Here is a 27,498-nt window from a genome sequence, read left to right as displayed (position 1 = left end):
AGAAATATTTGTGGATATAAATCTGTACATTTCACTGCACTTCTCCAATTTCTGAAATGAAGCTTTATTTGGCATAAACAGGAATTTATTCATTTGCATTCTAGTATAAAACTATTGAAATGTACAATAAAGCTCAGTCACATGACACAGAATAACGTCAGTGAAAGCAATAACCTGATGAGCCAATACCTGCAATTTATTGTAGCTTTATTTACATAGTCTTCAAATGACAGCCCTGTAACTAATAATTTTCTCTTTATTATCAATTTATACTGTCATACTTATAAAAATGTTTATAGATATATACAATTTATATAGATACAGATGGATATATATTTATTGGGTAGAGTTTCTACAAGTATTTAGCTGCAAGAAAAGAGAAAATGCTTAGTGATTGCAGAGTGGCTACAGTCAGAGACTCGGCTAATGAAATTGGCTGGGATTTACCAAGAATACAACAACAAAAACGTAGGCTGTAGAAAAGGAGTTGTTGATGCAACTGAAATTAAGAGATCAGCTATATTACTTCATTGAACTTTACCTGCATGAAGAGAGGAGGATGAAAGAAATAATCAGCAACAGAATTAGTATATGTGCATTTTTTTTCCCTTTTCTTTTTTGGTACAGTCATCTGTAGAGAAGAGGTTTGGAGCTGTCCTGTCTGGATTTCTCTAATATTCACTCTCAACACGAGAACAAACGCCTATAATTAATAATCAGGCTAATTGATAAATAAACACTGCTGCATAGCGCCTCTCCCTCGCAAACCACCTCCCCTAGAAGTTTGTTATTGCAAAGTTACACAGTAAAGCTACCAATTTGCCAAAAAAATGCGTCATGAGCTGCTGTAGAGCTGATGTGCGTATTAATGAATGCGCATCATTAGCCATGGAAAGTATCCAGTCCGCTGCATGCCAAACGTGCTGACGAAGCAGTTGAGGACTGTTGTGACGAAGACTATGATGGTTGTTACGTTGTTCAAGTAGTCCAGACGCCTTTGCAGAGTAGAGTTGTTCAGATCCCGACGGCCTGTGTCACACAAAGGCACAAGTGCACAACAAACAAAAAGAAAGTCTGCATCATACTGTCCCTCTTAAATCAATAACAATAAAGAAAATACAGAGAAAAAAAAGCAACTTTATTTCATCATGCCTGCTTTAATACTTCTGGACGTCCATTTATGTTTTACTTCTTTGTAAAAACTAAACAGGCTCAGCCCAAGTTTTCTTCAAATCACTGGATTTATTCAAGTTCCTGAAGGTGAAAGCTTACAGTCGTCGACCCTTATTCCTCACTGAAACTGAACCTCAAAAGCATTTTTATAAGCAGTTTTTTAGGTTAAGTACAAATATGGAGTAAAAATGTTTACTGAAACTCATTAAACAACAGACAAGACAGAAAAGTTGTATAAAAGTCTGAAGATCGCAGCCCCACAAAAGAAACGGTGAGACAGGGAAAAGCTTAGTTAGATTACAGTTTGAGTCTCTTTACAAAGAGTCCATTTATTTGCCTTAATTTTGTCTCAGATCAAGGTGTTAATTGTATTTGAATTGAATTCGTCCTCATCGTTGAGCTGTGTCAGTGTACATCAGACGGGGTCTGCGGCCTTGTCTGTGTCAGTAGTGGAGTCTGGCCAGGAGCCAGCGGAAGAAGCCCGTCCTCTTGGAGCCGAAGAAACTAACGAAGAAGTTGGTCACCGTGGTGGCAAAGATGACGCCCGTGGTGACGTTGTTCAGGTAGTCGAGTCGCTTCTGATTGGACACCACATTCAGGTCCCTGCGGGCTACAACATACAAACACACACACACACACACACACACACACGTGCGCACGCAGACACAACAAACAATTTCCCACATTACCATCAAACACACACGCACGCATGCGGTTGTTGCTTACAATCTCACTATTATCCTTTCCACACATTCACACTATTCAGTCACACACCCCTCCAGCCTCCGTGTTGTCTAATTTATATTTTAACTGGAAACCCACACCCCCAGCAAAACCTTGGCGTAAATAAGCTCAAACTTGTCTTCAACTGGAAAAATTGAATTAATCATATTTCATTATAGGCCTATGCCATTTTTCTGGCTTATATCTGTTACCTTTAACTTCTAAGAATAGAACAGCGTTTTATACAGCATTTTGTTCACCATTATCTGTTTAAAATCTCAGATTTATGAGAGCAGCTTTGATGAGTTTGATGTTTGGTCACTTTACTTTGATTCTTATGTACTGGTTTATTAGGATGGTACTTTAATTAAAATAAGTAAAAAGTGAGCCCCACTACTATCTTGCTAAAGTGCATTGTTTTAAAATTCAAGGTTTCCTCTGTGCTAAGCTAGCTAACCAGCTACTGCTACCATCCATCTATTCATAATACATGGATAATGCTGCTATTATTAATAATAACTTTACTATATATGTTCAATACCTTTCAAAAGCTTGTAGCATGTTAGCATAGCTTAAAAACTAGTTTTGCTCTATGCTAAGTTAATCACCTATTGGTTGTAGCAACACATTATAAACCATGAGTTTTATTTCAGCAAAACATTTTTTTTAAATGTCTTTTTATTTAGATTTTTTTAGGTATGTAGCTAAAGCTATTTTGTAAGATGAGGGTTAAAGCTGCTGCATGTAACTTTTGTAAAAAAAAAAGTTTGTTTTACTCATTTAGTAAAACTACTGTACTCACTATGTTGTGACAATATTACATGAGACAGATAATTTGTGAAAAAACCCCCCATCAATCTTCTCTGCCTCCTCCATGTGGTTCTACTGCCATCTGCAGAAATGCACTTCTCCTGGTCTGAAACAACCAATCAGAGTCAGTTGCCGCTGACAATCAATCACTTCCAGTACTTTGGCAAGAAATAGGAAAAAGCACCCTGAACATCCCACATGTTGCTAATCTGAGTAAATACACGAACAATAGGGGTTTTTATTAAAAATTTCATTGGAAATTTAAATGTAATGTTATGTCTATGAATCAATGTACTTACTGTACATTAGCTAAGTGTGACTTATAAGATAAAGCGATGAAATAGCCACCGGAGAAGGCAGCTGCGCTGTGTGCCAAATGCGGCTTTGATGACGTTTACAAGGAGGGTGAGGAAGATGATGCCAGTGACCAGATTGTTCAGGAAGTTCAAACATCGTCGGTACGAGGGGAGGAGTGTCAGCTCAAAACGAGCTGTGCAGACACACACGTTCACACACGTCAGCAGCGCACACACACACGCGACAGACGCACATGCACAGACAGACAACAAAATGGAGACAGTCACACAACTAGTTGGTCCTTTGGCCGAGTCCATTCACACTTGATGACATAAAAAGCGTGTTATTCGGTGAGTAGGACAGTAAGTTACACCAACTCGTGTGTCCATCGGTCCGATCAGATGTGTTAGAAATAAAAATCATTTCGGCTAAAACAGAGAGTCAGAAGTGCATCCTGGCAAATAGGCCGGTGCGCTCCATCCCAAGCACAGAAATAAAGATGTTGGTGATGAAGATGAGGAAGATAGCGAGGGTTGCTTTGTTGTTCAAGCTGTCCAGGCGTTTCTGGTTGGCCTCTTCATTTAAGTCCCGTCGGGCTGCAACACACATTGATCAACGCATGCAAAAACTAAACGACAAAATGCAGGAAAACACTTGGAACAGACGCGTTGTACCAAAATTTGCTAAAAAAAAAAAAAGATAGCGTGTAAATGAATTAATGTGTTAATAGGGTTAGGGAAACAATTAAAAAAAAGATCTGAAATTGAAGTCAGGGTGACTTATTTTCCTAATGCTCACCTATTATGATAATCAAAACGCCGGCAACTATCTGGAGAGCCAGGGAGAAGGATATGAGCGTCAGGACAGCAGCATAGTACCTGAGAATCAAAACGTGACAAAAGTGTTTGCCAAATGCACTACTGATGCAACAACGAGTGCAGTGTCCTAAGAAACACCCGCAGCGGCATACCTGTATCCTGCTCCTTGTTCAATGACGGTCTTCATGTGCGTGATGTTAGCCAGGAACAGAGCGATGTCCAGCATGCCTTCGGCTACTGTCTTCTTGGTAGCATACAGGTTCATGTTCAAGTTCGGTGTGGAAACTCCCTGAAACACAAACAAGGGAAGATGAGTCATTTATTACTGAAGTAATACTTATAATGTCTTTGGTCGGAGTCCTATAAATGAGGCAGAAAAACAGAGAGGGTGCAGCAATAAAATTTTAGAATACGTCATAAAATATGAATGGAACAAATAAAAGATGCAGACCAGTGGCAAAAGTCCAACGTAATCCAATTTTAACTTTTCCAACTTCATGAACAATTCAATACAACCGCTAGAGGGCAGCAGAGCACAAAGAGCGAAAATAACGTGTATGCCCTTGTTTACGTTTCCTTCCGAAGATAATATGCCAAAATAGAAAAAGTGCAGTTGGCAGTTTTCATAACTTTCCAAGTCCAGCAACTATAAACAACAATATTCTAAATATCTTAAAAGCTGCTGTCTTGCTGTTTTTTTTTTTTTTTTAACGCTTACAGATTACAGATGAATCCTTTGGTTTAGGTCAGTGGTGTCCAAACGTTCAAATGATTCAAAATCATTCAGTCAAAACTACTGATTGGCCAGATAAAAATATATAATTTAATTTCAAACTAAAATTACAAAGAAGTAAAAGAAATATTTTTGACCTGGGCAATAATAAAGCCTACAACACTTTTGTTTATGTATTTTTTTTCATTTAAACAAAGTTGATCCAGAGCTTAAAAAGATATTTGCTATTTCCCTTCTTAAAAGAAAAGCATCCAGTTTGCAAGTTATTTAAGGCTGTATGAAATTATTGAGTCTATCATCAGCAATAAAATAAGAATTGGGTCGCTGTTTATTCTAAAGCACTTGCCGTATTTAGCTAAGTTTAATATGCTTACTAAAAGCAGATATAGCTGCACAAAATCTGCTTTTGAGTAAAAGTGACAGGATAGATCTGTTCTGAGGATGCAGAAAGTGTGGAGTTTAAAAGCTGAATACTTTGTGTTGTACGTAATATTTTCTATTCTAAGGGCACTTCATTATGTCTGAAACGGTTTCCCGTAGATAAAAAAAACAACAAAAGTTTCCATCTCCATCAACTGCCATTGTTGAAATGCAGGCTGGGGGGCAAAACAAAACGAGTGACTTTCTGCACTTCAGTCAAGCTGTAGTGCGGTAATGCAAATATCCCTACCTCCCTGGGAGAATCATTTGATGGGGAAGCTGGAAAGTTTTATAAACAGACAGTGCGAAAAGATATCTGCTTGAGTATTTACAAGCAGCACATCTTGGGGGCAGGAACCCTGCGGATGTGCTGTCCCCTGTTTCCTCTGAGACTGAACTGGAGGTTCATATGATAGGTAGTAAAGACCGAGCAGTAGATCTTAGACCATGACAGGATTATTTGTACCTAAAGTAGAGTCAGTGCAGCGTAAATCCTAAGTGTGTCTTTCTTCGGGCCGTTTAGACAGCTAGAGGAAGGCACGGATGACATACATAAAGATTATCATATACAGACTCAGGACACACTGTACTTTATGACCTCATTGTGCTGTAATGTATGTCTCTGTGCCAAAATAAACTGCGGGGCTGACATTCTGGATGTACTGTAGCTGTTTAACACAGTTAAACCTCCTTGTACTTCTGTCTTGTGTGCTCTGCAGGAAACTGTAATCTCTTGCCTTTTCTCTGTTAAATAAGGACAAAATAACCAAACTTTAAATCAAACAAGCAGCATCTACTGTTGTCTTTCCCTTTTTGTTTTCATTCCTGCTACCACAAACCAACATGAATTTTTAAAAGGAACCCGTAACCTGGCGCTCTTGAGGAAACAAACCTCAAATGTATATGTGTACGTCATCAAAGCTTCATAGCTTTGTGTCGGGGCAACACAACGTAGAAATCTCTCCGTTTTCGTTGTGGTGGTATTGGATGGCATTGAAATTGAATTTTGGGGCTGCCATATTCCAGCTTATGGGGCATACTTTGTTGCAGCTGCTCAGCCAGAAATATGTCAACATGTTTCCCTTTGTTGTGCAAAAGGTAGAAGGGAGGCAGCGGTATGCTGAGAAGATTCCTGACTTCATCTGAAGGTTGTGTGATTGCGCAGAAGGAGATCATGCTCAGTTGGCCCTGATCATTAGTTTTATTTTATCATTAGCTTGCGAGATAACATCCAACAACCACTTAACTCAAAATGACAGTGGGATCTGATCGGTCCCCACTATTCTAAGTATTAGTTTGCACCATTTTCAAATGCAGAATGACCACCCACCACAACAAAGAACGGAGTATAGAATGGCGCTAAAAATCTCTTTCAACATGACAGCAAACAAACCAGAACTCACTCAGTCCTAAAAGCTTTATTATTTTTAATATCTTTGGCCACTTTGAAGGCACAATCTTTTTTTTTTTTTTTTTTTACTGAAAAGACATTCCTTTTACACTCCTTTCTGAAATATTCGCAGGGCAGCCTTCCGGTACCGGCAAACAAAAAGGGACACGGGCAGTACGCAGGATGTAAACACATGGCTTCTGCCAGCAGAGATCATGTGATGCGGTCTCTTCCTCGCAGTGTTGCAACATCGCAGCTACACTACTTTCACTCTTGGCACACTTCCTGCTGCATTAAAGCTGTGATTTTCCACGTGAACTTTGACATCAAATAATTCACTGATATGAATATTTTGGAGCTCTGTGACCGATCAAAACAAAAACTGTCTGATGCCAAAACCGAAAAACATAAAAGTTTGCGCGTGTTTAAAGTGTTCGCAGTGGGGAATCTAAAACATATCAACTTGTTTATGGTTTCAGATTTGTTTTACGCTAAAGGTTTTTAATCTGACTCCCCACACAGCCTGTGCTACAGAACAGGTTTGGTCCAGCCTGGGTAAATCTCCAAGAAACTGTTCAGCAGTTCCTAGAATCAGCTCTGTCAAAGCCATATGAGTACCGTGGTTTTTAGTTTTTTTCTTTTTTAAAAGTATGAGAGAAACAACTGGGTTTGGAGCAAAGAAGTGAGGAAGGGATTCAAAAAGCCAGGGTTCGAAATAGCTATTTTTCAGAAAATGGCATTTATGTACACTGGCATGCGTCCATCTTTTCCTCGTCTGGGGACGCGTGGTCACACTTTATCAACATCAGCCTTGGGCATGCTGCCAAGATACACACACACATCACAACCAAAACACTGCACTTTTACAAGCCATGTGCGTTCACTTAGTGTAAGACTTGCAAGCATGCATTCATCATGCTTAATCTGCACTTATCTTCATCTAGAAAAATGTGCTCATAAATTGGTAGTTCAGCCTTTGTTTCTCTCGACAGGATGGAGGGAAATAGGTCAATATTTACAGCAGTAAGGATGTTGCTGCAGGAGGTTGGCAAAGGCTTCATCCGAAAAGTACGAGTGTGAATACTGAATACTTGCTCTGGCTGCTTCTCTGCATCTCAAAATGATCTAAATGTGATTCTGTTCCCTTTGTTTTTTTGGGTTTTTTTGTACATCGCTTGAGGCACTTGAGCTATTATTATTTCTTCTCACTCATCAGACGCCACGAGAGATGGAAAAATACTCGGCGGATCATGTCCGCACAGAATAAAAGCTACTCAGGACTCGCAAAGCCTTTATGGATCAGCACATGCGTCATTACTGACCGTCGAGCTCTCTCACATTTACTTCAGCTTCTCGAATGGAATGTGACCTGGCTTTGAGGGAGGATTTCTATCATGCAAGCTTCTTAAAGGAGCATTTATCATGTCGATCTCCCTGCTGAAAACCATATGATGTAGGAATGCATATGGAGAATCAAAACAAGCATTGTTTCAGCCTGTGTTAATCTAAAAAAAAACACACAAAAAAGACTGCCCTATGGTCATGCCGTAGAACATGCTGATTCTTACAGAAGATAAACTTTAAAGTGGACTACTATTAGAAAGACAACACATTTATAGAAAAAAAAAAACAAGCGGAGGCCACACGGAAAGATTTAGGACCTTCCTGCTGTGAGGCTGCAGTGCTAACCAAGAGGGAGAAGAAGAAGAAATGCAGTTTTTATTGTCCCACAATGGAGACATTTCTGTACAACAGCAGCAAAGTTGACGGGCAATCAAAGTAATAAATAAAAAGAAGAAGTATAAAACAAACAAACAAAAAGTTCTGTATAGTGGGGTTAAGGTAAACAAAAATAATTTGCACTTATAATATGACTATTCCATATTTAATACCATGTGAATAATAAAATGAAAGCAAAAGTACAGATCCGCATTAATACTTTCTAAATGTCACAACCTCATGATAGTTTATAATACTGAATTTAAACATGAACATTTTAGTTTTATATGCAAGGTAGCCAATAATGAGTTACAATTTTGGGGGATGTTTATTTGTAGCATAACAAATTGAATGGGTCAAAGTTCTGGGGTGATATTGTTCCAGAATGTCTGCCATGATGATGATATTTGGAAATCTTGGTATCAACACTTGACATAAAGTTTGCAAACCACGAGTTTGGGGCTTCTTGGGTTTGGAAGTATCCAGTTCAAACTCCACCTTTGTTCATGATTGGTCAATCAGGTGGGCACCATATAGATTTTGCAATCTATAAAACAAAACAAAACAGCAAAACCTTCATTGCAGCTCAAGTCCATCACCTTCCGTTCGACGTGTTGGAAATCTAAACTCCATGCGCTCCAGAGCCCTGTTCTATAGTCACAGGCTCCGCCCACAAGTAGACGAAACAAAAAAAAACCCCAACCAACCAAAACAACATCAAAATAAAGCTAGACAGTTACTTTTAGCTAAAGTAAACCTATGTCAAAGTATACAAAATTAATAAAATAATTATAACACTGAAAAAAGAAACCTGTGACCAAAAATACAATATTTAATTTCATAGAAAACACTCAATTTGGACACCGTTGCCAACCGCCATAAAAACGGAAAAAAAGAATTTGCACAACGTCTTCTTGATTATGTCATTACGCCGTCACGTGATTCCCTCCCGGCGCGCTTTAATCCGGAAATAGCTTTGGTTCAATATCTAAAAATGTTTGACACTGAAAATTACAAGCTAGGATGGATATGATGCCTAAGCACCCACGTCGAGCTGCGGCAGTTTGTGCTGAAACCAAAAAGTAAGTTATGTCGAATGTGCGTATGTTTGTGTGCGTGTTGTGTGCTTGGACTTTGGCACGGACTTTACTGTAGGACTACGTCACAGGCATCCTAGAAATCCCAATTCAGCTAATTGGTCCCACGTTTACTAGAATTGCTTTGCCTTTTAAAATGTACACAGAATTAACATGATGGAATATTGTAACATAATTCCAGTCGCATCTGGTGGCCATTTTTCAGCTCCTATTCTATTGGTTCCACGTGTAAATGTTGACTGGGCATTGGCTGAGATCAATCACACAAATCTTGCTTTTGAATTGAAAAATTGCTGTTGGCATTTACTAACAAGGCGCAGTGCATACAGTGTGGTAACACAACTAACGAACTGGAGATTGTGGTGATGTTTGATGTAGAGGTCCTAAGTGACAGACAGCAAATCAAGAAGAAGGAACATGGGAAACTTGAGAAATACCAGAGGCTCAAAGAGGAAATGGAGAGGTTTCAGAAAGCCAAGGTCACAGTGATCACGCTGTCATCGGGTTATGACCCACAGACTGGGAGAGGGAGAAGCTCCAGTGGATTCCAGGAACAATGTTGGAGATCTCTTTCCAGATAGGAATACTCCAAGTAACAGGTCTCTGGTAGAGAACCAAAGTTTGAAAAGGCAACCACAGACACCGAGGAGCGTGTGGAGTTATATAAATATGTACATGTTTGTGTGTGTAACTGAGAGCTGAAAGTAAACTGCACTTTGACACAGAGAGCTGCTCTTTCCCTGTTTAGTTTCTGAGGTTGCTATTTATATAAAAACTTGCTTTCTCACTCATCCAAAAAGTCCTCGTAAAACTCTCATACCTGGACTCAGGGCCGTATCACAAAATGTACACGACCTGTACCTGAAGCTCCCCTATACGCACACGTCAACATTACGCATACTGATAATGTGTACCTGAATGAGGAGTATATAAAAATATTCTGTGGTGCAAATACACACAGATCCACATGGGAGCACCTCCTGCTCTCTGCATGCTTAGACAGGAAGTGTTCCTCCCCTGGACTCTAGTTGGACAGCTTAACAGCCAATGGGAAGAGAAGCTCGACTAGGAGTGGATCTCTGGTTCTCTGTTGCTCTTCATGTACTGTATCTTATTTTCACTGTCTCTTTGTCTCCGTGCCAGTATATTTGACTATATTTAATTTTTTTCCCATGTGCTCTTTTTGCCTGAAGGCTTCGTCTTTCTCTTTGGTTTTTACGTAACGGCCCTTTTGGTTAAGGGAGTGGGAGGAAAACAAAAAAAAAAAGCGGATGACAAGAAACAGACGACAGAAAAAGGAAGAGACGGTTTGAAGGGAAGCAGATAGATACAGAGTCAGAGACACGAGTGGGGCTCCTGGAAAAAAGTGTCGGAAAGATTCAACACTTGACACTGATCTCCCAGTAAATTCCAACATTTGCTTTTAATAAAAAAGAATTAGAAAACGTGATTGCTACCGCATATAATTCAACAAAAGCTTACGAGTGGCCATGTGTTTTTGTGTCTGTCGTTTTGCGTAATTTGGGGATTGTTGAGATAACCTCTAGCCCTCACTTTGACGTTGAAAAAGGCAAGGAAGGGGCCACATTCATTTCACCACACACATGCAAGCATGTACACATGATTTAAGGCCACTTTACAAACATGCAGCAGGCTAAGAGCTATTCACCCCTGACCTTTGGTCCGTAGCTAAAGTATCTCTCTGCTCGCTGCCTTATAATTAGCAAAACTGCTAGCAGTGTTAAAATGGCGCATGCATTTGAGGAAACGACCCCCCCACCCCTCAGTCCTTTTTTATTCACCTCAAAGAAGTTTGTTTTTTTGTGAAACTATAACAGCCTGACAGAACGTCCAGTTACCTTTTTATGCTTTAAAACAAGTTAAACTAGAGTGATATGAAAACAAATGTTGGTAAATAAAAGATGTGGTTTTTAAATTATTGTTGCGATTATAATAATAATAATAATTATTATTATTATTATTATTAAGAAAACAAAAACAATCCAAATCAATCTAGCCCAATGTGAAATCATTTATTATCCCTAAACCCAATGACCGGTTGTGCAACCCTTGGTTGTAACAATTGTCATCAGTTGTACTAAATAGCAACAAGCCAGTCCTGCATTTCCATGGAGAAATTTTGCCCCACACTTTTTTTTTGAAGAATTATTGCAACTCAACCCTGTTGTAGGGCTTTTGAGCATTTAAAATCTTTCTATGATCATGCCACAGAATCTGAACTAGATTAGTCCGGACTTTGTTTGGTCAGTTCAAAACCTTGGTTTCTTTTCAACATTGCCAGGTTTCTACATTTGGGCCCTTAATTTCACTGTCCTTAAGAAGTTGGTTTGGATAGCTTTTTTTCTCCTTTTAAAAAAATTAAAATAAACTACATTTTGTGTTTACTCGGGTTGGTTTCACCTGACATAAAAAAAAATGTAATGTCAGTGTAACTGAAAGGCAAAAACAGAAGAAATCTCTAAGGATTAAACTATTTTTTCATACCATTGGTCTGGTCTTTTTTGAAAGACAGATGTAGAGAATCATAAACTTAAATATTAGGTGTGTAACCACAACTCATGGAATGAGATCTTGTGACTTTTTTCATGATTTATAAAAAAAAAAACACTCTGAAAGTTTGTTGACAAAGTGAAGTCTGTCTTGTGAAGTTCTGTTTAGTTGCTGTCAAAATGCTACATTGTCGGGTGATGTTAGCTTAGGCTATTATAATCGACCCAAAACATAAAGGCAGATATGTTAAATCTATGATTGAGACTTTTATTTTGTAGTAAGACAGGAAGTAACAGATTGGTTATCTGCTTGTGTTTCCAACATAAGCCAGTAACACTGAAAAACCTCCATAACCTTTAAATTGCTTTTTGCCAGCATTGAAAAATTAAACACTAACATATAATCAAGTATTTGTGAGCACTTAGAGAATACAGCGATTCCTCAGATTTTTCTGTGGAATACAACTCCAAATTGTTCACAAAACAAAATCATAGATTAACATTAACTTTTTAAATGACAAAACCATAAAGGTTTATAAACTCAACAAATCTGGAGTTAAATCTTCTACAACAATTACAGATTCTTTAAAAGGCAGCTTTAAATTTGCAAAACTTTTTATTTCCATTTTACTTTTGGGTATGTGTGAGAAATAAAAACAACAAATAAATCGTGAACTTGCCAACCTTCAGTGACCTTTTGTGTCAGACCCCCAGCTGTGAAGCGGTCTCACTTAAAGAAACACTGACCCCCCCCCACACAGAGAGAAAACGCAGTCCGATTTTTACGCCGACCGGACTCGGGGAAAGAACACAAGGAACCTTCTGCTAACCCGCGCATCGGTTTCTAACTTGGACTTCTGGAGCGTGTTCTCTTTCCCACCCGGGCCTCCATCTGCCATCTGAGAGGAGCAGAGGAAGCTTGGCTCTGATCTGTTATCAGCTGATGCCCTTTTCCAACTTGGGCCACATGATATGACTGAGTTTCCTATTTCAGTTCCTCACTCTGGACCTGGCTGCTTTCTGCTCTGCATGACTTCCTTGGGCAGCCCTGTCGTTTACAGATTACATAACAGCCGCGCCGTTTAATGCTGCTTTACTTTAATTTGATCAGTCTCAGAATATTATCTGTTTATCAAGATGTATGCTGTGATACAGTGAGATGCTTACTACTTAGCTCAGTCTTGCTTACATAAAGGTGAACCTTAAAAATAATGAGCAAGAAAAAATCTGGACATAAAAACAGACATTTAAAAAAAACAACCAAATCTGAGTAGGAATCAGGATTAAATATTAACTGCAGTAAGATCAATTTGTATGTATGATATATAACTTCTAATAACAATTGTACTTAATTTGTGTAACTTTGTTGTGTTAAGTGCATAAAATGTTAATATCTACTTTATCCAAATTTTAATCGCGACACACAAGTAAGCAGTGAATAGTCCTGCTTAAATAACTCTTGGACATGCAAGAAGAGGAAGCCTCATCAAAGATCAACAAACATTTGTGGTCCAGCCAAAGCATAAGAGCATAAACAATTATAACAGAGTCATAGACTGACTCAGTCCCACAAGTCTTCGCTCTCCAAGCGTGACGCAGCCACGCCTTGTCGTCACTACATTTCCATCCAACACTACGACTACGATATTGCATAAGTTGAAGAAACAATGATAATGTAATTTGCTCCTAGAGTGGGTTCATGTTATTTAGAACATTGGGTAGTGATTAACTTAGCCCAGTCTGTGCATATGTCTATAAAGAAAGAGGAATTTAATCTGATGATCTTTTAAAAACGTTTTTGGCCCATTTTTGGAACTACTTTTGACTGCACACGCTTTAAACTGGTGCCTTATGTGGAATTCTGTTTTCTTGCCTTTTAAACTTTAAAGCACCTTATTCGTGTTTTACGTTCTCTTTTCTTGGAGTAAAAGTTGATAGTATGTTTTGTAATTTTACTGCAATTATCAACTTTTGATGTTTTAATCGTGTGTGTTTGTGTGTGTGTGTGTGTGTGTGGAAAAAGAGTCCATAAACACCTGGTTATTCTCCGTCAGTCATCCTGCAGGAGCATGTTATGAAAGAGCCTGACGTATTTTAAATACTGTAATACGCTCATAATACCCCTTGGCGGACATGCTTGTGTGTTTGTGTGTGTGTGTGTGCGTGCATTTAACTGTGTGACACTTCTTGTGGGTTTGTGCCAGGTGGATCTTGATTTCTATCATATGCCAGCAGTGTGTGCACTTGCAATGTTCTCAGTCCCACAGCTCACTGTCATGGTAACTTTACAAACATGATCATAAACACAAGTGTTTTCAGTGTCGCCGTGATGATTTTTTGTGTGTGAGGTTTTGTGTTCAAAAGCAGGAACATTTCCCTGCGTCAAACTCAGTGTGGCCTTTGTTTTATCTGTCCATCCGTCCATTGAACCGCCGCTCCGATGTGCCAAATGGTGAACTCTTGATTTTTAAATTTTAAAATGACCTGAAGTATTCAGGACTCAAAAAAGGAGTTTTTACTTGAAAACGTCTCGGTTACCATAACAGTGATTTTACTTAGATCTTTTCTACACAAATCAAGTTGCTTTGTTTGTTCCGTTAAAATGTCTGGTGTGTATTTGTTAAGCAGAGGAAAAAATGACAACAAAAACAAAATACCCCAAATTGTAAGTTTGGAATTTAAGCAAAAACTTTGGATAGTACTGCTCAACTTTGTGCATTTCAGTCTCTATGTGATTTTATAAAAAATATTATCATGTTTAACTTTATTAACTTATGTGAGTTTACGAAGAACACAGACAATCTGAATCTTTGCTTTGTTTTTTTGGTATTGGTTTCCTTTATTAGTTTTTTTTTTTAATGTAAAATAGGCAGACAATATTTCATGCTTTTTGAACCTCCAGACTACATGTGATTCATTTCAGTTAATGTTGACATTATTTTTAAAACAAGAAAATGTTTGATGGACTAAAAGATTACAAACTTTAATACAACCTACCTTTTTTTTCGGACTATAAGCCGCTACATTTCATCCTAAGTTTTGAACCATGCGGATTGTAGCCCGGTGCGGCTTTTCTGTGGATTTTTCTTCAACCGCCAGGGGGCGCTTTAGCAGGAAGTGAATCATTGGAAGTCAAAATTGAAAATCAAAGAAGAAAGTGCTAATTTTCATTTAGAACAAGCACATGCTAGCAGCAGGCACGATGGAGAAATTTCTTCAAACTCGTATGATGCAGCTTTTAAGTTGAGGGCCATCGATCTGGCAGTACAGGAGGGAAATAGAGCTGCTGCATGTAAGCTTGGTGTGAATAAAACCAGGGTTCGGCTTTGGTGAACGATGGAGATACCAGCGGCTTAGACAGGTGCGGCTTATACATGTACGTTTCCAGGTTTTTTTTGTTGTTGTTGTTGTTGTTGTTGTTTTTAAATTGTAGGAGCGGCTTATAGTATGGTGCGCTCTGTAGTCCGGGAAATACAGTAGTTTATTTTTAAGACTTAAAATCTTGATAATCCACTTCTTTGTGCCCCAACAGTTCTGACCCATCAGGGCAGATACAGAGGGCCTCTAGATCAGGAGTGTTTTCCCAACAAGAAGGATCAGATTTAACCTTGATATCTTGCAGCTTCTTTGTGTAAAACTGCATGAGAAAAAGTGAACTTCACTGTGGAAACTTAAAACAGCAGGGGAAACCGTTTTTGCCATTAATTTTCACTCTGTTTTAAGGTTTAAAAAAACAAAACAAAACAGATGCTTCCCGGCGCATCACACAGAGAAACATTTGTAATCCGGATTTTTCAACTGAATTTATAAACAGTCTTTGGGCCCACATTTCTAAACATTGTTAGGTGATTTAATATCTCCAGCTGGTGTTTTGCAGATCTGGCTCAAAACGGTGTGTGTTTGTAGCATCATACACAGCAGGATTTGAAACCGCCGACTGTTTAAAAAAAATAAAATCAATTCTTTGCAAAACTTAACTGTTGATACAGACATGTCAGTCTGCACAGAGTGAACGGTGTGGATAAACAAAGTCCACCAGAGAGCGGTTCAGACACGTAGTGGAGGATGTTTAGAAGGACTTTATGGCTTTGTAATTGCACTCTGGTTGTTAAACGAACTTTTTCCAAGTTTGGTTTTTATACAGAACTAACACAAAGCTGAAACAACTGTGGTCTACATCGGGCATCAGGGAAATCTTTTGGCGTCAGATACAGTTTCAGTAAGTGAAGCAGCAGACTGATAAAAATACGAATAGCGGGACTTTTTTTTTAGATTCTTTTTCATGTGACTGCACATGACTGGCACATTGGTGAACATGGTAAAAGAGGTTTATAAAACAATACTTTGCAAACGTCAATCAGTACAAACAAATGGTGCATGATTTTGAAGAAAGGGAAAGGATATGTAAATCAAGTGCTCCAAATACCTGCAAAATTCCCTTTATTAATAAATAGACTCCACATTTGTGTGACATAATCTCAGCATAAATCCAGCTGTTCTGTGAATGGCTCAGGTGTTTTATTTATTTATTTATTTATTTATTTATTTGGAGAACATAAGTTATTAAATGGTATCAAGAAAACCAAGAAACACACCAAAGATGTAGAAACGTTTAAAGCTGTAAAAGGAGCTTTAAAAGCTTTTCAACATCCCAGAGCACTGGTTATTCAATCATCTGAAAATGGAAAGAGTATGGCGCTACAGCAGATTGGACAAGATGTGGCTATTTACTTAAACAGGTCAAGCAAGGAGAGTATCAGAGAAGCAGACAATGGGCCTATGGTAACTCTAAAGGCGCTTCAGAGATCCACAGCTCAAGTGGGGGGGAAGAATGCTGAAATAACTATTGTACAAATCAGGCTTTTGTGAAAAAGTGGCAAGAAGAAAGCGTTACATGAGGAAAAAGGTTAAGGGGGTATGAATACTTTTGCAAAGTGCCGTTTCTGCACAGTCAACAAATGTTATAGCCATTCAAAGTACATATTTTTTTTCCAAAGTACGTGCATGTTTCCTCTTTGCTCTTTGTCTCTGCGTGGCACACTGTAGGTGCTGAGCCTTTAAAAATCATTAAAGGATCAAAGGACCCGAGTCATGTGAGCTTTTGAGTGCCGTGGCAAACACTGCGGTTAGAAAACAAGTCCCAACAGCGTTTGAGGTTTTGACTGATTTAAAATCCAATGACCTAAAAAAGACAAACTGCCGCGCTTTAATCTCAATTTACAGTTGGCTGTATCCAAAGCAAACAAGACAAGTGGATTTTAGGATGGGCACACTAATTGAAGGCTTGTGTGTGTGTGTGTGTGATTTAGTATAAACAGCAACACTGAGTGGATATGTTTTGGGTAGAACAGGAGATGTGCAATTGTGCGAGCAGGTGCTATGAGAACGGAGAACTCCTGAAACGAGAAAGTGGTATTTCAGAGTGGTTTTCTTTTAATTTTCTCTTTCCACAGAGATGTTCTTTCCCACAGATGTTGGGAGTTTGAACCTCCCCCCGGGCCGTCGAACTCGAGTGACGTCACAGGACATTCTTCCCAGCGACTTCCTGGCTTTCGTGGCCCCGGCCTTCATCACCGTCTGCAGCATTCGCTTCCCGTGAGTGAGAGTTATCCCGTTTCCCGAGTTCCAAGAATTCTGCACCAGTGGCTGCAGGACAATATGCAACGCAAGTAAACAAGTACCTTTACTTGAGTTTTAAAATGCGTTGTGGAACATTCAGATTCTCCTGTAAATGTCAAGAAAAAACCTTCCAAACCAAATTAAATGTATCTGCTATTAATGAGTGGAACTTTAACTGACTAGGTGCGTTTTAGCTCTTGCTTAACGTGAACTTGAACGCAGCCGTTCGATGCGCACATTAAAGGTGACATTCCTACTCAAATGAGCTTATCTTGGTCTCATTTGTTTACATCACAAAAGCCTGACAGTTTAACTAGGGTGTGTAGACTTTTGATGTGTACTGTACTGTAGTTTGGTTTCAATGACTGCCGACTTTATTTTCCTGTACTTGAAATGTGACAGTTGGAGACAAAGAGAAGAGAGGTTTTACAAGAGTAGCCTGTGCTGGTTCAACCAGTCAGACATGATCAACCATCGATCCAGGTTTATGATTTTCCTTTTATTATGTGTATATATACTTCAGACTGTGTTTGCCTTGCGGACATATGTTGCAGGGGGAAAACGCATATATTGGACCTATAGGACATAAATATGCATACACAACTAACTACACAACTAACTATATAAATGTCTACTGTGAACATTCCTTCAGGTAAAGAAGTGTCTTCTGCATGCACACAGATGCAACTCTTCCAGTGTGGTGCTCATCTATACATGTGGGCACATGCTGCTTCACTTTAAAGCATACCTTTTATACATATTGGAAAGCACACATGCACCCAGTCAAGATGATTCCTATAATTCCCACCTGTAAAGATCCACTTTGCACACATTAAGCAAAACAATTTTCTGGATCAAAGCCTGTATGTTATTCTGTAGCTTAAAACAGAAATTGTTTATTGTATTTTATGGTTATCACTGGACGGTGATCTAGATCATTTGAAATCTCAGATTTTATTTTGTTTTTCTGGTATTTTATTGCCATCATGATAACTTCTTTGCTTATTTATGATCCTGCTTGTTCCGTTTCTTGGTCAAAACCACTGAAGCTAAAAACCCCCAAAACAATACAATCAACTTATCAGTCTAGATTACCCTAAAATAGCTGTCCACATTCCTCCTGTTCCTTATTTTTCCAAACTGGAACTTGAAAAAGACCTGCGTGCAAATAAACTCCAACAATGAATCTAATATTAGGAAATTACATGATTAGCACCCATGTCAATCACAGAGCTACATAATTATCTCAAACACTAAAGATCTTGAAACCACCGCTCTAATTTACTCTTGAGAAAGCCCTTCAGCACTGAATTATTAATACCAGTTCATTAACTTGGTCCCGGCATTCCAGCATTGTAGCAGACTGGGGTCCAGCTACAGCAATAACATATCTTATGGAGGCCTACTGTTTAGTGGCTCCAGTTGCTTAATATGCCTGATCAACACTTTTGTGTTACTGCTTTGCTTGTGGAAAAAAATGTAAGTGGTTTGCCCGACAGACGCCGAGGATGTTTGTTTTTCACTGTGAAAGTCATGCACCAATACACTCACACTGCTGAGAACAGTAGAGGTAACTAAACATCAGTATGGCTATTTATTCAACTCCACAGAAGCCCATAAATAAAATGTTTAGATGTTTGCACAGGGAGATGTGATGCTGGAAAAAAAAAAAAAATATGTGAAGCATAGTTTTGGTCATGGGAAATGTTGAAAGTGCAACACAAGTGTGTCTATATGATCTTTCTATGGCACGCAACAGAAATAGTTTCCTGTACTTTATGGTCATCAGTGATCAATAAATATAATCCAAATCATTTTAAAGCTCGGACTTTACATTCATGACTTTTCTAAAGTCATGATTGCATTAATAGAAAATGGTTGTCTATTAAAACAAGAATTTATGACTTCCAATTCTGTTATGGAGTCACGCAGAGAAGAATTAATAAGTATAAATAACAGTGGCTTTGTGTCCCAGTAGGCCTGATCTCACTGTGACGAAGCTAACGCTAGCTCCATCAGCACCACAGACGCAGTGAGGCGCTTCATTGACAATGGCTAGATGATGTAAGCCTGAACCACTGCTGCAAGCAATAAAAACAATTCCTTAATGCTTTGCCTCAACTTTAGATCTTTATACCTCTGGAAAATCTTACATTACGCCTCTGGATTGGCAACGATCCAATTTTGGACACAAGTTCTTGTCATTTTTTCACAAATTTGTTCTGTAAACTTGCATTATGCCCTTTGTACCTCTGATTAGACACGACACCCACCTCCAAAGCTTGTAATTTAAATCTGCGTTCCTTTTTTTTAAAAATACACTTATGTATACGTCTGCATTTGTATACATGCACATAGAAGCTGCCAGGCATGCATGCAACACCAAGCAGAAAAATTCAGGTCTGGGTTTGTTCCCACAGACACTCACTTTGTCTTATCCAGTGACCTAACCGCTTTGCCGAAGGGCAGGGAAACACAGATAGAAAGAGGTCTGTATTTACCTCCGAGTGACCTCAGTCTTAACACAAACGCATAAGCCCAACAACCTAGCTAATAGCAACACATTTCATAGAGAAAGTCGAGGACAGTTACAATAAATGTCACTTCTCGTTTTAGCACCATTTCTTATGAAACAACAAGTTCAGAAAGAAAATGCCAAGAAGTTCTGTATTCGTATCCGAACTACATGCATGGACTCTTTGTTTAGTGGTGAGATATTTACCTGAAAGAAAAACGTATATCCAGTAATGTTTTTTTTTTGTTGTTGAAGAGAATAGTACATAAGGAGTCATAAAAGTGCCTCAGACAAGATTGAGAGTGAATGAGAGAAGCTAGCTTTACAGGCCTAGTGTGCGTTTGTGATTTATGTGCATCTGCTGGGGTGTGTGCATGCATACTTGAGTTGTAGTGTTGTAGAGTCCCAGCGAGCCAGCCCAGGCGTTAGAGAGAGGGGCTTCCTGCTGCTTCTTGGCAAGCGCGACTAGGACGAAGTGGACAAAGACGAAAAAGCGTGGCACAAAACTCTCAGCCCAAACTCCGCTTGTTGTGATTTATTCCTATGCTCTGAGGAGCCACTTAACTTAATTTGACATTACTGTCATCATAAACCGTATCATGCAGAGAGCAGAATGAGTCTGTCACTAGCTGAAAACAAGATTCCAGCCCAAGGGGAAGTAGAGTTTGTGGTGACAATAACGGTGCCAGATAACTGCTCTTTTTCACCCTGACAATGTAATTATGAGTTTACGAGAAAGGAGGAGAGCAAGAGACGGGGAGACGGGGGTCATGATTTAATTGTTTATATCTGACACTCTGTAGTATCAGTCAATCTAGGCTTTATTGGGCTCATGCAAACTCTGAGAAAAAGGGGGAAATTGTTTGTGAACTGCCTTTTTAAAGCTGCAACTTGGCCTAAATTGGCAGTGCCCACATTGAAAAGCTAAATTCTCCTTGAATGAAAGTTTTACAATCAAACAAGAAAAATACTTTGGTATCTGTGACAATTGAAGACGAGCCTTTCAAACTTAAGAATCATACACCAGCAGTTGAATATAGTGGTGGAAGCGTCATGCTATGGGCTGTTTTACTGGAGAAAAATGCAAGAGTAGGATACAGGAATTACCTAAAAAATCGTCAATTTTGTCTCAGATTATGAACATAATTGGGTGGTTCAAATGGACAATAATCCCAAACACACACCAGAAGTCGTAAGAGGCTTTTAATTCGATATGTTGTCAGACTGTATGCAAATATGAATACTCGTGAGTGCAATTTTTTACACACTATATATAAAAAGAAGATGAAAGAAAATCCACATGCTGCCAGAATGATGAGTCATATTGAAATGAAAGTAAAATTTTGAAATCAGATGCACATCACCCGGTAATCATTAACATCTCTTTTGCTTTCCAGCTGTTCAAAGTTGAACCATTTTTTGATTAAGCTTAACTGATCACCATAAATGCAGCTAATCGGAGTTGACAGTACTATCATTTTTAAGTTCAGTTTTCAAATGACTGCATGGAAAACAAGTGAAACAACGGGTCAAAAATGAAAATGTGTCATAGGGTGTGTGTTTACTCTCCCCAGATGGGGGCAAGGAATTTCACCCAGCCATGTTCTGAACCCGTTTCTGATCAGTTTGTTAAAATATAAACTGATCAAATATATATTCACTTGGAGTGCCTTGCAACAGGATTTATGCCACTTGAATGTTTTCGTATTTAACAAACATCAGCGCGTTTTATTGAGATTATTTGTGATCGGCTAACAAAGTAGGAGATATTTTATTAGAAAGAAGGGAAATAATCCTTTCATATTTAGTTTTTTTTTTTTTTTTTACAAATTAAAGGTAATGTTCTGAATGGGTTGTCAGAACGTCAGTCATTACAACAGTTTAAAGTCTCGTCTCATTTGAAGATTACACTCAAAAGTTTCCAGAATCGCAAAGACAATCGCACAGCTTCTTGTACTTCACACCCCCTGCCTGAATGTAACAGTTACACACACACACATTAAGTTCTGCAATATGATGTAGGGATGGAAAATGAATGTAATAACACGTATAAATATTAAATTGTGCAGACTTGCCCAACAGTGGCCCCTCTTCTTCCATTGTCTGACAAAGTCACTGACTAACCAGTTCAGACTTGTTTACCTTGAAGAACCGACTCTGACTGCCATACAGGAAAGGCTGCTGGGATTCAAGTTGTCAAAGTTCTGTTTACACCTTGACATTAGGACAGGGGATATACATCCACACTGATTTATGAGGGACCTCAGAGGTTTTAGGGTGAACAAAAAGTTCTGGGAACTACCTTAGGAGCTGTTGGAATAAAGTCCTGTTGTCTGTGTGACTAAACTGCCTATATCGGACAGACAAGTTGCTTTCAAGCTGAAAGACATTCCATGCCTTTCAGCAACTCGAGATTTGCAACTTCCCATTACTTTAAACATATTGGTTTTTTTCTCACTGGGGGAAAAACAAACAAATATATATATTATGGGGTTGTTTAGTTTCTACATCAGATTAAGAGAGTCATCTTTGATGTGATGCTATGTTGATAATCTATTATACTTGAATAACTTGCAGATTTTGTTTCTGTGCAATGTCTGACAACTTTTATAATCAAATGCTGGAGAAGACAGGCAACGTGAGGACTTCCCAGGAGTTTTGCGCCTGAGTTTTTCCAAATGCCTTGGCCAACAAGAACTTTGTTCTGGTTCTTGGAAATCAGAGTGACCTGTAGCTGACTTAAGGCCTGAACTGAGGAGCTGGGGGGGGGGAATGACTAATGAATACACAGACCTGAATACATGTGCCTATGGGGAAAATAAACAGAGAAAACCTGAAGGATTAACTAAGGAATTTGGTGAATTTACTAGTTCTATTTTGGGTCGCTTTCAGTATTTCTAGTGCTGACTTATGACAACAGGATTCAAAAGGTTGTAGAGGTAAACAATATCTATTATTGACCAATTCATATATTTTTTTTGTTTTTCTTAGTTTCTCCATAGGATATGAATAGAAAGGCAACAATCAATTATTTGAGTATAAGTGGTAATCTAAATCTAAATTTTCTTTCCAGATTATGGCTTCATCAGTGTAAAAGAAGCCATTTCCTTCAAAAGCCACACATCTTCACACACATTGCGTCAAAAGTCGTTTAAAAAAAAAAAAAAGACTGTTGACAGAATCGGATAGGAGATGGTATCGCAAAAAGAGCAGTATTGCTTCTAAACATAGAACATGCGTTCGGAGTGTTCTCTCTCTTTTACTAACATCGAAACTTGACTCTCGTGCTTTGAGAGGCCATGTGATTATTTCTAAGTCTTTATCAGCACTCCACACACTGCTGCCGTGCGCTATACATAGAGAGTGACTTGGAGGTGCAAAGCCTTCACACCATGGAAATAGATTCATCATGATGGCTACACACACACAGACGGATGAAAAACTCAGGAGTCCAAATGAAATATCCCAGGTTCAGTCAATGTTATCATCCTGGATCACAGCTAGACGGGATTTAAGGTTACGCGTTAATTCTTAGGAATTGCGTCATGGCACTGCGGCGATGTGAAATGAAGAAAAAAGATCTCAAATAGTATCCCCTAACAGATACTATTTGTTAGTATCTGTTAGGGGATACTAACAGATCCCCTAACAGATCTGGGGATCTGTTAGGGGATCCCCAGATCTGGGTCAACGTGCTATTAATTTCAGACCCTTCGGTTATTGTGCAACATCAGCAGAGGTTTGAATTTGTAGGTCAAACCACATCTAATCTCAGTACACAGCTGGGACTAAGATATTTCTCTTGCGCATTGTCGCTGGCATTTATAGTCACACATACATTATGATCACAATGTCTTTAAAGTTGCAGTAGCTACCATCTGTTCGCTCAAACAACACGCGAGTGGCATGGCTGAGGCATCAAACAGTCTTAGTTATCCAACAGGATGTACACTTTGCTATGCCCTAGAGGCTCACTACAACACGAACTCATTTCAGTGTTGATGATATGCTTCTCATTTCATCTGTCGACAGATATTAAAGCCACCAGCGGTGAATAGTTGCGGTGAGGACTTGGCCACACATCTTTGTGCAAAGCCATATGTCGCAACAGACATAAGCGACGGCAGATTGTGGCTAGAAGCTCCTCTGTGAGGTGTTGAGCTTCTGCTTTCTCTGTAGCTGCGTACCAACACCACAAAGGACAATGTTTTCCTTTCTTACTGAGGCTGTCGGCACAAATAAGGTTCATTCTTACAGGATACGTGTTTAGAGTTGGACTGGTTGTGTAATTTCATTAATTGATGGCTGGCAGGTTTGAGTGGATCTAGAAAGTGTGCACGCCATTGTTTTAGATGTAAACAAATCAGACTGCTGTATGTTTAGCTTGTATATAACTCTGTTCATTATCCATCCAGCCATCTGTTGTCTTTATTTGTGTCTTTGCAGGTTCCTGGGGAGCTGGTGTCTGTCTCCAGCAGTCATTAGGCAGGTAGGACAGGTTGTCAGTGTATCACGAATCATCAGAAACAAATAACTGTGTTGGAGATAGAAGTGTCATAAATATACAGATTAAATATGATGCTGTTGTCATTGTGACAAAGTAAACTCTCCATCCTTTTGTGTCAGATTTTTATCCTGTCGGTGACCTTCTCTTCTTCGCCTGCTCCTAAAACCTACAATGGCTCCATTAGAATCCATTATTAACCTTCACACCTTGGTCCTAATTGATATTTGATTGATGTTGCGATCACGTCTCTGTCTCGGAACAGTGTCCAGACTCTGAACCTAAACCTTAAAGAGGCAAGCGGCAACCCTCTGATCCTCAGCTCTCACTTGCGCAGGACATACCACAGCTGCGTGGCGCAGCCAAGACAGGAGCAGTGATTCAGAGGGACAGATATGCCAGGAGGGACGCAACAAAGATGAAAGAGAAAAGGGAGACGTAAACGTAAACGGAGGGAATGCAGTGAAGAAGAACCAGAGCAAAGCAGGAAAACTTCTCTTATTCATCCGACTTGCTCCATCTGTTTGGGACGCACTAACCTGCAGTGGGCCGCCGGCTGGCATGGTGGATCTCATCGACGCCAGGTCGATGTCGCGTCCCTGCTCTCCTCTCTCCGTCTTCCCCAGTCCCTGCATCATCAGGCCTGCAGCGAGCGCTCCAGAAGTCAAGATAAACACACGCTTTAGAGTCGCTCCCACAGCAGCGAAAAAATGCCAATGCGACGATGGCAGAGGTGGTTGTGAAAGGAAGATGCCCTGGAAGCCAGGCGCCGAGCACCAAGTAAGGCCAGGCAGGACAACAGAGGGACAAACAAACGGCTTATTCAGTCCATCCTGGTCTCCTCCTCTCACCGATTCACACTTTGCAATCTGTCTGTCTGATGCTCTCTTCTTCTTTTTTTTTTTCTTTTTTTTTTGTCTTTTTAGACACTTAATCTATTGTAGTTTGTTAAAACCTGGAAAACAATCATAATTCACAGTGGAAAAATATTCTCCAATATTTGAAAATTATCAGTACTATTGCCACACTACCATTCCTACTTTGGGTTTTCTTCAAGAAATTCACTGGAACACAACAATAGACTTTCAGGAGACTCGCCACTTTGTCTCCTTGAGAACAGAACGCTGGCTGTCGGCAATTGAAATATGGCAAATGTTAATTATTCCCACTTAAAAGCGTAATGTTTGGCCTCATTTAATGTCAGGCAGTTTTCAAAAAGTGTCAGTAAATATCTGGTTACAACTATATATTCTAGATTAGGTCTTTATCAAGTAAAGGTAAAGATTTTCACCTGCTTGTTATAGTCATTCTCCTGTAGGTTTCTCTCTAATAATGAGACCCGGCTCATCGTGTAATTTCATTTCTCTTGAGCTGATTAAACTTCCAGAAAGTCCCCGGAATATGAGCTGATGCTGCCTGAGCAACGGGTTTTGTTTTTGTGGCTTCATTTTCCTTCTCCCTGCTGTCTTTTGAGGATTTTGAGGCTGTTCAAAAGGATGTGATAGATTTTTTTTTTATACTTATGTGTACTTTATTGGTCTGAAAGTGACTAAATTAATCCCTAAATTGGAGATTAAACACAAACCCACAGGCATTTAATTTCTGTTCCCAGAAGAAGCTTGCACAAGACAGCTCATTTAGCCAAAACCTTTTTATTTTCTGGTTCCAAGAAGAAGAAGAAAAAAAAAACGAGATTATTTGGAGGATGACATTTACAGATCCTCCTCCAAACGATAAATCCTGATGTCGACAGAACAGCTTAAGTTATTTGGTAAACATATTTGCTTATCTCTCCCAGTGTTAGGTTTGTACCAGGTGGATAAATACTACTTTGGAAAGGTTTTGGTTTACCTAAGATGAAAGACTGAGGTTTGAGAGGGAATGCATTCACAGATTCTAGATTGCTTATACGTCTCAATATTTCCGTATGTTTTGCTTCGAATCTTTTGGTGTGGTGTGAAGCAATTGCCCTGCAAGCTTCCGGCTTTCAAACTTCAGTTTTTTCATGACCATTTTCAGAAGGATCACGGTAATCTTTGCTTAAACCATTTGAACCTCACATATTTATGACCTAAGCACAAATCTGGTACCCCGTTATGTTGACGTGTAAACAAATTCTGAAAATAAAATCTGAAAATGCATAAAGCGCAAGATGTAAAATGTTCTAAGGGAAATGAATACTAGCAGCATGTCTCAGAAATAGTATTGTAGCACAATAAAAATGACACCCATTGCAGTATAATCAAAAATACGCTATGTCCAGAAATATCAGGAACTGTTCATTTAAAAACGCTTCAAGCCTATAAAATGAATTTCAGGTTATAACTGTGTAAACAATTAGAAAACACAAGTTAGATCCTAACCTGTAAATTGACTCATGCGCAAATGTGTTTTGCCAAAGTGTTAAACAAAAAGTATTTAAGGAAAATTTAATTTTCCAAGTAGTTATTCTTAAGAAACGGCAACCGAGAGAAATGGTGGAGGTGTGTCAAATTACAGAGGAACTGGCAACGAGTCTCGCAGAGTCGCACCTCTCTGGAACGAACTGCGGCTGTTAATATTTACAGCCGTTCAGAAGGCACGGTAGAGTCTATACCACGGTTTATGGCAGCACTTCACTCCCCGTTGTTGGCTGCCAGCTAATAACTGATGTAATAATGATACTGCACACTGTCATGCTGACATTTTGATTAGTTTGGCATCTGATCAAAAGGAACGTCTATTTACCAACACCTTCATATTTCACCATGTTTTTGGGAAATCCTGGTTTCTGTTTTATTTATTTTTTGTTGTTGTTCTCCCATCCGTCTTCCTAGGTTTCTGTTTCCTGGTATGAAGTTTCTCCTGAGACGAAACTCATCATGTCATCATAGGAGGAGTGCATCTTATTGCAACTATACTCTCCTGGGGGTTTGATTGGTGTTTTCATCACTATGGACTCCTTCACAGGTTCAGTTTTCTAAGGCCATTCGAGTACCACTGGATTTGATGGGCTTCGTTAGAATGTGAAGCGGTGACTGACTTTACTGCCCACTCAGTATCTTAGCCTTTTCTGTTCTCCATTCTTGGTCATGCCACCTGATAACACCACCACGCAAATTTAAAATTCAAAATCCGCATAAGTTTCCTAAACGTGTGGAAGGTTTTCTGCATCGCCATCGTCAGTCTTA

At 39.1% G+C, this 27,498-nt stretch overlaps 1 protein-coding gene across 5 annotated transcripts; it reads right to left on the bottom strand.

Moving 5' to 3' along the window:
- Positions 1–51: 51 nt before the first annotated feature.
- On the bottom strand, positions 52–27,498 carry LOC103146507 (ninjurin-2). 5 transcript variants are annotated; one of them, XM_016677672.1, is made up of 5 exons: positions 24,868–27,494; positions 3,974–4,110; positions 3,802–3,881; positions 3,006–3,196; positions 945–1,029 (listed from the first exon to the last, which is right to left on the bottom strand). In XM_016677672.1, the coding sequence occupies exons 1-4, from the start codon at positions 24,964–24,966 to the stop codon at positions 3,027–3,029; spliced, it is 486 nt and encodes a 161-aa protein (XP_016533158.1). In that variant the 5' UTR covers positions 24,967–27,494; the 3' UTR covers positions 945–1,029; positions 3,006–3,026. The 5 variants fall into 5 exon arrangements, with proteins under 5 accessions (XP_007564531.1, XP_016533158.1, XP_007564530.1 ...); XM_007564467.2 differs by lacking the exon at positions 945–1,029 and adding an exon at positions 1,695–1,783 and having other exon boundaries at positions 24,868–27,492; XM_007564469.2 differs by lacking the exon at positions 3,006–3,196 and having other exon boundaries at positions 52–1,029; positions 24,868–27,476.

This window comes from Poecilia formosa, unplaced genomic scaffold (assembly GCF_000485575.1).
Source record: "Poecilia formosa unplaced genomic scaffold, Poecilia_formosa-5.1.2 Scaffold159, whole genome shotgun sequence".
Classification (NCBI taxonomy): Eukaryota; Metazoa; Chordata; class Actinopteri; order Cyprinodontiformes; family Poeciliidae; genus Poecilia; species Poecilia formosa.
The sequence above is the reverse complement of the archived record's forward strand: the minus strand, read 5'-3'. Positions and strand labels throughout refer to the sequence as shown.

Coding starts and splice junctions, on each gene's coding strand:
- LOC103146507 (XM_016677672.1), bottom strand. CDS start 24,966: ATGATGCAGGGACTGGGGAAGACGGAGAGAGGAGAGCAGGGACGCGAC. Junction 3,882..3,973: donor GAACAAGGAGCAGGATACAG/GTATGCCGCTGC, acceptor TTTGATTCTCAG/GTACTATGCTGCTGTCCTGA. Junction 3,197..3,801: donor CGTTTTGATTATCATAATAG/GTGAGCATTAGG, acceptor GTGTCTGCACAG/CTCGTTTTGAGCTGACACTC.